At 50.1% G+C, this 13,259-nt stretch overlaps 1 protein-coding gene across 6 annotated transcripts in view; it reads right to left on the reverse strand.

Moving 5' to 3' along the window:
* Window positions 1-13,259, reverse strand: part of SSX2IP (SSX family member 2 interacting protein) — a 62,123-nt gene that overhangs the window by 27,119 nt on the left and 21,745 nt on the right. For all 6 annotated transcript variants that reach the window (XM_075936365.1, XM_075936364.1, XM_075936361.1 and 3 more), the window contains 4 exons: window positions 10,505-10,615; window positions 9,688-9,823; window positions 8,127-8,202; window positions 7,868-8,045 (listed from right to left, as the gene is read on the reverse strand). In XM_075936365.1, coding sequence (XP_075792480.1) covers window positions 7,868-8,045; window positions 8,127-8,202; window positions 9,688-9,823; window positions 10,505-10,615 — 501 coding nt within the window. The remainder of the gene's footprint in view (window positions 1-7,867; window positions 8,046-8,126; window positions 8,203-9,687; window positions 9,824-10,504; window positions 10,616-13,259) is intronic.

A 13,259-nucleotide genomic window follows, 5' to 3' on the forward strand; every position in this document is an offset into this window, starting at 1 on the left:
TGGGCCACCTGGGGGCTATGAGGATGATCGAGGACCTGAAAGTTCTCGCTCTGGTCAACACCCTGGAGATTAGTGGAAATGGGGGAAAAGCATAGAGGACGCCCTTTGGCCACGTGGTCGTTAGGGCATCTCCCTTGGAAAATTTCCCCAGCCCCAGCAGGGAACAGTAGTTCCTGCATTTTGTATTGCGTGCCGAGGCAAACAGGTCCAGGTGGGGATAGCCCCACCTGTGGAAAACCTGGCTGAGTACAGAATCCTTGAGTGACCACTTGTGGGCTCCAAAGGATCTGCTCAGTGTGTCAGCAAGCAGGTTCTTGCACCCGGGGAGGTATTCTGCCTGGGGCGAGATGTTGTGCGTGACACATAGGTGCCATAACAGCAGGGCCTCCTTGCACAGAGGTGGGGAACGTGTCCCACCCTGCTTGCTGAGGTAGAAAACCGCTGCAGTGTTGTCCATACGTACCAGGATGGAGCGGTAGGAGAGCCTCGGCAGGAATGCTTTGCAGGCTTTCCTCACCACTCGCAGTTCCCGGACGTTCATGTGCAGGGACCATTCGGACGGGGACCAGAGGCCCTGAGTTCTGTGGCCCCCGAGGTGTGCACCCCACCCTAGGTCGGATGCATTGGTGACCAGGGTCAGCGAGGGGGGAGGGGCACTGAAGGGAACCCCGCTGCGCACCACGGATTCCTGGGTCCACCAGAGTAGGGAGTCCAGAATGTCCGGGGGCACTGTGACTATGGAGTCCCATAGGCCCTTGGACTGGCAGAAGGCCTTCACCAGCCAAGCCTGCATAGGTCTCATCCTCATCCTGGCATGTTGCACCGTGTAAGTGCATGCCGCCATATGGCCCAGGAGCCTGGAGCAGACCCGGGGAGTCGTGATAGGGGACCGGGTTACCTGTGAAATCAGCTCCCCTATTGCGAGGAACCTGCTGTGGGGCAGGAACGCTCTGGCCACCTTCGCATCGAGGAGGGCTCCCACGAACTCTATGCTCTGGGAGGGGGTCAGGGATGACTTCTCGACATTCACCAAGAGCCCCAGCCTTAAGAAGAGAGCTCTTATGAGTGACACGTGAGCTTCTACTTGCTCGTACGAGCGACCTCGGATTAACCAATCGTCAAGGTAGGGGAACACATGTACCCCTCGATTGCGCAGAAAGGCAGCAACCACAGCCATACATTTCAGGAACACCCTTGGCGCAGTACACAACCCAAAGGGGAGTACCGTAAACTGAAAATGGTGACAGCCCACCATAAACTGAAGGAACCTCCTGTGACTGGGCCTGATAGCCACATGGAAGTAGGTGTCCTTTAGATCGAGAGTCACGTACCAGTCGCCCAGTTGTAGCACTGGGATGACCGAGGCTAAAGTTACCATTCTGAACTTTTGTTTCACCACTGCCTTGTTTAAGAACCGGAGGTCCAAGATAGGGCGGATACCCCCCTTTGGTTTTGGGACAACAAAATAACGGGAGTAAAACCCCTTGCCCCGCAGGTGCGGGGAAACCCTTTCTATTGCCCCTTTTTCGAGGAGTGCCCCCACTTCCTGAAGCAGGATGTGTTCATGAGGGGTGTCCCTTATTAGGGACAAGGTAGGGGGTTTTGAAGGTGGTGGGCCCAGGAATGGGATAGAATAGCCCGAATGTACAAGGTTGAGGACCCAGGCATCTGATGTTATTTGGGCCCATGCCTGGGCAAAACGGGAAAGCCGGGCCCCGAACGGGGGGCCCAGGTGGCAGACTGGTACGGGACTCTCTAGTTCTAAGTCAAAATTGAGGCTTGCCCTGATTGGAAGGGCCGTGAGGGCTTGCCGTTGGGGATCTGACCTGGGGCAACAACGTCGACCCCTAGACCCTTGAGGGTGCGTGGCTGCCCCGGAACCTCCACCGGAGGCCCGGTAGCGGCGCCTCCAGAAGTCCCCACGAGGGATCTGGGGCTGCGCTCTACCCTGCTGCCTAAACAGCAGCTGACGCCGCTGAGTAGCTGGCGTATGTATGCCCAAGGACTTCAGGGTATGGAGCCTGGAATCTGTGTGCTCCAAGAACAAGGTCTTTCCTTCGAAAGGCAAGTCCTGGATAGTATGCTGGACATCCGCGGGCATCCCCGAAACATGGAGCCACGCCCCATGGCGCATAACGACACCTGTCGCCATGGTGCGGGCTGCCGAGTCCACGGTGTCCAAAGCCGCTTGGAGGGCAGTTCTTGTGATGATTTTACCCTCGGAGGCCAGAGCTACAAACTCCTGGCGGTCCTTAAATTTCTTGACTGCCCGCCAGGTGTTGAAGGCGTACCTGCTCAGCATCGCCTGCCGATTAGCAATACGGAGCTGCAGAGCACCCGTAGTGTATACTTTGCGGCCCAGCAAGTCCAGCTTCTTAGGTTCCCTTGCCTTCGGTAAAGGACCAGGTTACGGGATGGGTTGGGAGTACAGAAAATCGTGACCCGACTGCGGGACGAAATAACGCCTTTCTACCCCTTTTTGAGTAGGAGTCAGAGTTGCTGGCGTTTGCCACAGGGCATTAGTAATTTTTGAAACCGTCTTTTTAAGTGGTAGCACGAATCGTGCAGGGGTGTCCTCAGTGAGGATGTCTACCATCGGGTTGGTATCCTCAATTATGGGCTCAACCGGAACAGCCAGGTTGGAAGCCATGCGCCACAGGAGGTCTTGATGCGCTCTGGCATCCATTGATGGCAGCTCAGGCGCCGGGTCTGCCAGTGCCTCATCGGGGGAAGACAACGACGATGACTCCTGGACCAACAGGGGAGCCGTCGCGGTCAACTGCGGTGCCGATTGGGCAGCCCGAGCTTCCGTAGGGGCTGTTCCCGGCACCGATGGGTGCGGTGCCGCTGGGTCTTGTGGCACCGGGAGAGGGGAGGTGGGCGCCCTAGACAGGGACGCAGAGGGACGAGAACGGTGCCCTGAAGCCTCCGATGCTATAGATGGTGGTGGTTGGCCCTGCCACTGATGATAGGCCCAGGGAGTCCAAAAGGGCCACTGCGGATGCGGGGGCCACACCTGCTGGTTGTGGTCCCTTCGGTGCATGGATCTAGATCTGTGCATCGAAGAAGCTCCCGAAGACCCTGAGCGCACCGACACCATGTCCAAGTCCGAAGAGTAATCGGATTCCGGCCACGGTGGAGCCGACGAGGAGTGCGGCGCAAACTTGGCCATCAACTCCGGCTTGCCTGCATGCACACGGCGCGGACGGGCCGTCTGTGGTGCCGGGGGACCCAGACCCGGTGCGGCGAACTCCGATGGCACCAACAGCTGCAGCACCGGGGTACCCAAGCCCAGTGCCGTTTGAGGCGGCATTTGTGGCACCGAGGTACCCAGGCTCGGTGCTGTGTACGCAATTTGCTGCACCAGGGTTCCCAGGCCCGGTGTCGGCTGCGTTGCCAGTAACTGCGGTACCGAGGTGCTCAAGCTCAGTGCCGGTTGTGATGGCTGAAATAGTGGAAGCGGTGCCATCTGGGGCTGTGACACCGGGGTGCCCAGGCTCAGTGCCGATTGCGCCGACTGCAGCTGTGACACCGGGGTGCCCAGGCCCGGTGTCTATTGCGCCAACTGTGGCTGCGGCAACGGGGTGTTCAGGCCCAGTGCCAGTTGCGCCGACTGTAGCTTCGGCACTGGGGTGTCCAGGCCCGGTGCCTGTTGCGTGGCCAATAGGTATGGCACCGAGGTGCTCAGGCTCGATGCCGACCGAGTCATGTCCGACTGGAGCGGTACCGGGGTGCCCATGCCCAGTACCGGGGTGGACCACTGAGAAAGCCGGTGCCGATGATGGCACGGAGACGGACGTCGACTCTTGGGAAGCCAGATAGCCTTGGGAGTATGGCACCGGTACGGCCAAGCGGGGCTCTGGCAACTTGGAGAGCAACGGCCTGCCATGGCTCGAGGCTCCCTGGGAATGACAAGTGAAGGAGCCCGTAGTAGCAGTGGGAGCCAAACCCAGCGTGGTTGGTCCTGACGCATATGCCACTGTAGCATGCCGACCCTGGTCATGCAAGGGCGATAGCGGCGCCCTTGGGGCTTGCTCCGTGGGCGACCTCGACCAGTCCGAGTCAACCGACGACGGCGGGGAGGTCGTAAGGCTGATTAAGTCCTGTGCCGCTTCAAAGGTGTCCGGCGTAGACGTACGATGAGAGGGCAAGCGGCCTGGGCTCGCTAGCCCCCCTCGGTGCCGACGGTGCACTAGAGGGGAGGCGTGCACCGGTGAGCTAGCCGTGTGGTGTCCAGCCGACGCCGGCTTCTTGGATGGGGACCTGTCCCGGGACTTCTTCACCCTCTTAGAAGGGGGAGAGTTAGACCGGTGCCGGGAGCCTGCCGCCGCCGCCCGGTGCCCGGTCTCGCACATCGAGGCCGGTGCGCTGTGCACCGCAGGCTGGTCCAGCGGTGCCGGTTGAAGCACCGTCTCCATAAGGAGAAGCTTCAAGCGGGAAACTGTGCTTTCTAGTACAAGGCTTGAAAGACTTGCAGATCTTGCAGGCTATTGCCAAATGGGCCTCACCCAGACACTTAAGGCAGCTGTCGTGTGGGTCGCCCCTGGGCATAAACTTCCCGCAGTCAGCGCACGTTTTAAAGCCTTGCGGCCCTGGCATTCCTTACCCCCAAGGGGGGCAAGGAACAAAACAAAAAACCTATCTAACTACACAACTATTTACAAAGTAAGAAACGGGAACCATTAAACTATCTAAGCCTAACAGCTATAGAGAGAGAGAAGCTCCAACGACCGACACGGCGGTAAGAAGGAACTGAGGTGGGGCAGCGCCAGCAGGGGTACTTATGCCCCGCCATGGAGGCGCCACTCCAGGGGGCGCCTTGCCGGCACTACGGGTACTGCTAGGGAAAACGCTCCGGAAGATGTGGTGCACGCGGCGCGCACACCTACTTTGAATGGACATGAGCAACCACTCGAAGAAGAACGTAATTTGTTGGGCAAAAGTCAACATGGTTTCTGTAAAGAGAAATCATATCTTACTAATCCATTAGGGTTCTTTGAAGGGGTTAACAAACATGCGGACAAGGGGGATCCAATAGAGATAGTATACTTCGATTTTCAGAAAGCCTTTGACAAAGTCCCTCACCAAAGGCTCTTGTGTAAATTACACTGTCAGGGGATAAGAGGGAAGGTCCTTTCATGGATTGAGAACTGGTTAAAGGCCAGGAAACAAAGGGTAGGAATAAATGGTAAATTTTCTGAATGGAGAGGGTTAAGTAGTGGTGTCCCCCAAGGGTCAGTCTTGGGACCAATCCTGTTCAACTTATTCATAAACGATCTAGAGAAAGGGGCAGGCAGTGAGGAAGTAAAGTTTGTGGATGATAGATACTAAACTGTTTAAGATAGTCAAGACAGAAGCAGACTGTGAAGAACTTCAAAAAGATCTCACAAAACTGAGTGATTGGGCAACAAAATGGCAAATGAAGTTTAATGTGGATAAGTGTAAAGGAATAGTTGGAAAAAATAACCACAACTATACATATAATATGATGGGGGCTAATTTGGCTACGACAAATCAGGAAAGCGATCTTGGAGTTATCGTGGATAGTTCTCTGAAAACGTCTACACAGTGTGCTGCAGAGGTCAAAAAGGCAAATAAAATGTTAGGAATTATTAAGAAAGGGATAGAAAATAAGACACAGAATATCTTACTGCCCCTTTTTAAACTATCGTACGCCCACATCTTGAGTACTGTGTACAGATGTGGTCTCCTCACCTCAAAAAAAGATATTTTGGCCTTGCAAAGGGTTCAGAAAAGGGCAACTAAAATGATCAGGGGGTTTGAAATGGGTCCCATATGAGGAGAAGCTAAAGAGACTGGGACTTTTCAGTTTGGAAAAGAGGAGACTGAGGGGGGATATGATAGAGGTATATAAAATCATGAGTGGTGTGGAGAGGGTGAATAAAGAAAAGTTATTCATTAGTTCCCATAATATAAGGACTACAGGACACCAAATGAAATTAATGGGTAGCAGGTTTAAAACTGATAAGCAAAAGTTCTTCTTCACACGGGGCAGTCAACCTGTGGAACTCCTTGCCAGAGGAGGCTGTGAAGGCTAGGACTATAACAGAGTTTAAAGAGAAGCTAGATAAATTCATGGAGGTTAGGTCCATAAAAGGCTATTAGCCAGGGGGTAGGAATGGTGTCCCTGGAGACAGATGGCACGAGACAAATCGCTTGATCATTGTCTTTGGTCCACCCCCTCCGGGGCACCTGGTGCTGGCCACTGTCGGCAGACAAGCTACTGGGCTAGATGGACCCAATACGGCCATTCTTACGTTCACATTAGAGCATTGAAAATCAGCACCTTACCCCATTTTCTATACCCAAATATTGATATTATGGATGTAAAGGGTTAACTGGTTAACCAGTAAGCATCAACCTTACTGGGTAATACTTACCATGTGAGCGGTCTACTGGTGGCCTGGCCAGGCTGAAGCAGCCATGAGCAGGGTGTGGAACCACTCCAGCCAGCCAGGTCCCCCTATGCTGTGGACGTGAGGGGCTACTCGAGCCCAGCCGGCGCCCCACCTATGAGATCCCGGATAACCAGTTGAACTCAACTTTTTAAACAAGATTTTACATCCCTAATTGATAGGAGCAAATGCAGGATTTAGGTAGCCTACTTGGGTCCATCTAAACAGTGGGCTCCTCTGGAGACATCGTAACTAGTGGAAGTAGCAAGTTTTAAGAAGCTTGGGTAATATTGTGTGATCCATTAACTGTGCATAGTACAGGCAGTCCCCGAGTTACGTGGATCCGACTTATGTCGGATCCGCAGTGACGAACGGGGTTTTTCTCGCCCCTGAGGACGGGAGCGGCGAGACGCCCAGATGCGCCGCGGTCCCGCCGCCCGTGTCCTCCGGGGCGAGAAAAGCTTCTCCGCGTCTCCCTGGTCTGCTGGGGGAGAGCCCCCCCAGCAGACCAGGGAGACGGGGAGCAAAGCCTCGGAGGACGCCGGCAGCAGGACAGCCGCGGCACGTCTGGGCTGTCCCGCTGCCCGCGTGCTCCGAGGCTTTGCTCCGCGTCTCCCTGCTGGAGACCAGCAGACCAGGGAGACGCGGAGGACCCGGGCAGCGGGACCGCGGTGCGTCTCGGTCCGCCGCTCGCATCTCCCTGGTCTGCTGGGCGGAGGGGCCTCAGATTGCTGGGGGGAGGGCCCACTATCTGAGGCCCCCCCGCCCAGCAGACCAGGCTTTTCTCCGGACGCCTGTGGTAGAGCAGCTGGGGCGCTGCCGGTTGGTCCCGCAGCGCCGCTCTGAGCGCTACTGGACCAACCTGGCAGCACCCCAGCTGCTCTGCCCCAGGCGTCCTGATTCAGCCGCTGCTGGTCAGTTTCAGCAGCGGCTGAATCAGGACGCCTGGGGCAGAGCAGCTGGGGTGCTGCCGGGTTGGTCCAGCAGCGCCGAGGAGCGGCGCTACTGGAGCAACCCAGCAGCACCCCAGCTGCTCTGCCCCAGGCGTCCCCAAGTCAGCCGCTGCTGAAACTGACCAGCGCTGACTACAGGAAGCCCGAGGCAGAGTTGCTCTGCCCGGGCTTCCTGGAATCAGCCGCTGATCAGTTTCAGCAGCAGCTGACTTGGGGACACCTGAGGTTCTTAAGTTGAATCTGTATGTAAGAACTGGCGTCCAGATTCAGCCTGTTGAAACTGATCAGCGGCTGATTCCAGGAAGCCCGGGGCAGAGCAACTCTGCCTCGGGCTTCCTGTAGTCGGCCGCTGGTCAGTTTCAGCAGCGGCTGAATCTGGATGCCAGTTCCGACTTCCATACAGATTCAACTTAATAACAAACCTACAGTCCCCATCTTGTACATAACCCGGGGACTGCCTGTACTTGTTCAATATAAATATAAAAAATAAAAACTTACAGGCTCTGTTCCATCTTCAGCTCTTTCCTTGGGTTTCTGCTTCTTTGGTGGGAGAAGTGAAATCATCTCTTTCTTCATTTGCTGAAGAACTTTTTTGAGCTCAGCATTTTCCATCAGAAGTTGTTTTTGACAATGTTCATAACCACCTAACAGAACTTTGTACATGTCTTCTTCATTCCTGAAAGCAGTAGCCTTACAATAAATAATTACAAAATACATTTTCATTAACGTATATATATGTATTCAGCTATTAACTTACCTGGCTTCTGTTTTACCAGTTCTCCAAGCACCTCTCTTCCCATCAACTCTGCCGATGTAATTTAGAACATCCATAGCTACAAATCAGAAGGGATATTAAAAACATTTCAAAGTGAAGTAAAAATCCCAAAAGTGTATCTAAATATTCAAGTTACCCTACATTTGCCTTTACATTAAGGTACTGTCATGATTGAATATAAAAATAAATCTTTTGACTCACATGAGACCAAACTCTCCCAAAAACAAAAAAAGAAAGGGAAATAATGGAAGGACGAGAGGAAATTTTGATGGCAGAATTATAAGTAACATCTACAATTAATACATGAAAAAGAATGTAGAGTTTCTAAGATGATGGAATCTCTTTTTAAACTATGTAGTACCGGATACTTCACTGCATGTATGCTAAGAGTATTTTTGCAACATTACAAGAGCCATACTGATATCTTATGCCCAATGTGCTCTATAAATGATACTGTGTAAGGAGCTTCTGCAGTCATGGGCTGAAGAAACCTCTCTTGGAACAAACACTCACTATCTTGTGACAGACTAGCTTAATGGTTGTCATATGATTTGTGTCTTATTAAGAAGTGGCAGAGCACCTATGAGTTTTTTTAATAGAAGTTGCAAAGCACCTGAGATTATTTTTTTGTTAATAGAAGTTGCAATCAGGTGACCTGCTTCCCACTTCTCGTTCTCCAAGCTGTACTTACACTAGGTTTATTTCCTCTCTAGAGTATCCCTAACATTAGTGCAGTTCTAGGCTACCAGCTGGATGCAAAATTTTAAGCAGTTTTGATCAAACCTATTTGTAGTTGGTGGACACAATATAGTTCTTTGCTCCAAACAATCCTGTCTACATTAGGATTCAGAGCTGTTCCTAGAGCCATCAGATCTGAAGTGGTACAGGCAGTCCCCGGGTTACGTACAAGTTAGGGACTGTAGGTTTGTTCTTAAGTTGAATTTGTATGTAAGTCGGAACTGGTACATATTGTAGGGGAAACTCTAGCCAAACATTTCTCCAGAGCTCAATTTTATTCTCCCACACCTCACTTCCCTCAGTCCTTTATTCTCAAGCTGAGGTGTCTGCTGAGAAAAGCCGCTCCGCGTCTCCCTGGGCTGCTGGGAGGGGGGCAGCTAGTGCGGGGTTGCGTCACCCCGTTTGTAAGTAGGGATCCGATGTAAGTCGGATCCATGTAACCCGGGGACTGCCTGTACTAACAAAGGTAGAAATTGTAAGAGGGGAATTGGTCATGATTCTCAACAGGTAGTCAACTGGCCTTCTCTGGTTTATGCCTATCAAAACAAGGGGTAATACTTAAAAACTATTAAAGGGCACTGTTATACTCGCAAAAATAGAAGATCAAAGTTTTCTTTACATTTAAGTTTAATTAAATGCTACATATTTTATGCACTCCTTCCTGGTGATCTACTATTTTGGTTACCCAAGTGCATTCTAAATAAGGAGCTTGACATATTGTTAATGCTAAATGGTAAAGTAAATAAATATTATGAAAATGCTGATTTACAGTATAACTATAATGTGATTTTACAAATATACTTACCTATTTTTTTATCCTTTTTGTTCATAACTAATTGATGTAAGCGCTCTTTTAGTTTGTTGTATTCTCTTTCTTTTCTCTTCATATCATGATTGTACTGAGTAGCCCGACTCGCAATAATATTTTGTAATTTTTGTACCTAAAAAAAATTCCCGAACACCATAAATTTTCATCTAAAGTTCATGCATTCCTTTACATTTCTTTAAACATAAAAACAAAGAAGAGCTTAGTGTAAACATTTGTATAAAATATTAATTTTAAAGGCCTAGTAACTTTCAGTGTCTGTCTAATCTTTTTAGCTGAACAGTAGGATGCTAATTATATATGGATACCCTTGGGATACATGCATGTGCACATAGAACTCCTGTTCAGGATTTTCCTAAGCAGTTACTTTAGGCAAAGTATTGTTTACAGTAAACGTCCATGAGGATTCTAGTCCCTCTTCCAGGTTTGTATGTCTGCATTTTTTGTTTTTCTTTGTTTTTCTCCAACACATATCTGAGGTATTATTTTGGTTTCGTTATAAATTGGTAGAAAGGCTTTTGGCAAATAACTGAGTCTTGGTGCCTAGCCTCAGAGTACTACTTAGAAGGACACATTTAAAAAAAGTTATCACACGATTGCATGTCTATTTCTGCAACGAGAGCACTGCCATTTGCACATAAGTACACCAAACTTCACAGTGACCACACAAAATTTGCTAACTTTTTCTCTATGCAAGCCTGAATTTATAGATCTTTTTAAAATAACTAGTTACTAAAACCTAAGGTTTTCTGAAAAATTAGTCAAAACTGTCAATGATTTGTACAGGCTGACTCACCTCATCTTTTTCATTTTTAAGTAATTGGTGCAGATTTCTGTTCTTACATTGCTGTTGTCTGTCTCTTTCTTGAAGTCCCACTATTTCCCTTCTAGAAGCTTCCAATTGCTCCTAAAAAAGGAATCTCAATTTAAATATACAAAAGAAAATAATCTGAAACAAGTTTGTTTCTTGTTGAAATATCACAAGTCCAGTATACATGCAAGGCCCCTCCCCACATGGCAAATTAACCTTCATTTTTTTACACCAAGAGGTCTCAATAGCATGGTTCTCCAAGGCAGCATATTGCTAATTCTGCAGCAGCTTCACTTTGTGGAGATTTTTACTGAGTTTAATACAGAAATGAATACAAGCAACATGGCATTACTACTTTTAATATGCTACAATGCATGCCTACTCTGTAACAGTCAAAGCAGAAACTAGATGGTTTAGCAGTGAGGTCTTTTTTTGGTTTGGTTAAGTACAACAGCTGAATGTTTCTGCTAAAATTATCAACACAAAAATGTTGATTTTTTTAATAGTCATCACAGAGGCAAATAAGGAAACTCAGATCTTCTCTACAGACACTGTTTCAGTGCATATTCAAGTAAATACCACACTTTTGAAGGTTTTCTTCATAACCATACAGAAATTACTTTTGTGCTTTACGAAAAAAAATACCTTAGCTAGAGTTTAGCTCTGCAGTAGGGATGTGTGTCCAGGCTCATCAGTTAACCCTAATGGTTACACGCAGCCCTCCTCCTCCCTACTTCCCACCACTGCTTCTGTATGAGAGGCAGCAACATGGGAAGGGAGGAAGGAGGTGGGAGTCAGTGCGTCTGGGGAGCCAACTTTCAAGCCGACTACCCACAGTGCCACATCCCACAGAGCCACCTGCACAACCCCTTCCACTCCTGCTGCCTCCCATGGAGGCAGCAGCGCTGGGAGGGGCAGGTGGGAGCTGGTGCTTACAGAAAGCCAGCTGTTCCTCCACCCCTCGCTGCTGCCTCCCACAGGCAGCAGTGCCAGGGAGGAGCAGCAGGCAGGATCCAGTGCTTGCAGGGAGTCAGCTTAAAAGCCAGCTCCACATGAGTACCCCAGCTCCCCTGGACACATGAGCTCTCCTATGCTGCTGCCTTTGTATCAGAGGCATCAGCAAGTGGAGGGGGGCAGGAGGTGGGAGCTGGTACATGTGGGGAGCCAGCTTTCAAGCCAGCTCCCTGCATGTGCCACCTCCTTCAGAGCCACCTACACAACACATACGCCCTCCCCCCCACCATGGCCTCACCATGGGTGTGCAAGGGGGAGCTGGTACTCACAGGGGGCTCCCTGTGAACACTGGCTCCTGCCTGCCCCTTGCACATAACGTATAACTACTGAAACATTTAGCAGTTACACGTTTACAAAAATACCCGCATTTTAACAGCAGAGTTCACAGGGCCCTTTTCTTTGCATACATCAAGGAATATGTAGAGGTGTTAAACTAAATTCCCTGTAAGTCTGCACAACCACACAGCAGTTTTCTGAGCTCTTCTCAGAAGTTCAAAGCTCCCAAGCAGTCAGGGAGCTCAGCTGACTGGCAGGGGAGGGGTGTCTCCTCTGGCTGAGCAAGTAGCTATACAGGGCTGCTCCTTGCTTGAAACTAAGAAGCTCCCAGAGCAGGTAAAAAGCGAGAAGCAGACATTAAGTGGCTGGAGGAGGATAGAGAGGGAGGGAGTAATTAATTAATTGGCTGAGGGAGGAATCAGAGGGGAGGGGGGGTTGGAGAATCTTGTCTACATGAGAGAGAGGGAGGCAGAAACTTAGCACTCTCAAGACTCCTGGAAAGGAAGATAAGGGGCTGACTGCATGGGGTAAGTGGAGGAAGTTGGGGTGGATGAGTGATGGCATTGGGGTGAGTTGGAGCTGGGGGGAGGAGGGGAGTGAGTGTGTGTGCTGTGAGGTGGGGGAGGTATGGATAATTTGTGCTTTAGCTTGGAGTTAGGACAGGACAGACAGCTGGTACCTGCTAGTTTGAGAAGCAGGATTTTATCCCAACCCCCACCTGAGCTGTGGGGAGCAGATTGCATAGCGGTAGGTGGGGGAAAAGGGGTGGGTGGATGCTCTGATCTGTTCAGTGAGGTAGAGGTGGGGGGAGGGGAGTTTGTTTGGGGTGTCCTGACTCACTGCAGTTCTCTCTGTCTGGCTGGATTGGTAGGGGATGGAAAAGCAGGCTACATGGGAGGGTACTAGGAGGACATTTGTATGACTGCATTTCAAACAAAGTTTACATAGGTGTTTAATGGCTTAAAAGAATTTTTTACTTTCTTTTCTTAACAGATTTTTTTCAAGTGTTGCAGATATTTAAAACTCTGATCTTAAATGATTTTCTAAAATCCTGTGTTACTAATTAATAGGGCTCGCCAAGCAGCAGCGAGCCCCACTCGCCAGCTGCGCGGAAGTGCATGCTGCACATGCACAGACCGCGCTGTGTGGCCTCGCCATGCTAAAATCTACTCGCTATGTGGTAGTTCTGGCTCTTGAGAGTCAGAAATAGCAAGTACAAGATGTGATGCTAGTTGTTTTGTGGGATGAAACCTTATTTGAAAGCTCTTTAAAACATGCAGACCTCTACAAATCCTGAAGCCATGTGTTAATGTGTTAATATAATACATAAATTAAGAGGTTTGGGGTTTTTTTTTTTAAATCTGAAGTACAGTTGTAAAACAGCCATTTCATGCAACTGTCATGTTACATGCCAGCATTGTTTCCACACATATAATATGCTCCTCAGGAC

This window comes from Pelodiscus sinensis, chromosome 9, assembly GCF_049634645.1.
Source record: "Pelodiscus sinensis isolate JC-2024 chromosome 9, ASM4963464v1, whole genome shotgun sequence".
Classification (NCBI taxonomy): domain Eukaryota; kingdom Metazoa; phylum Chordata; order Testudines; family Trionychidae; genus Pelodiscus; species Pelodiscus sinensis.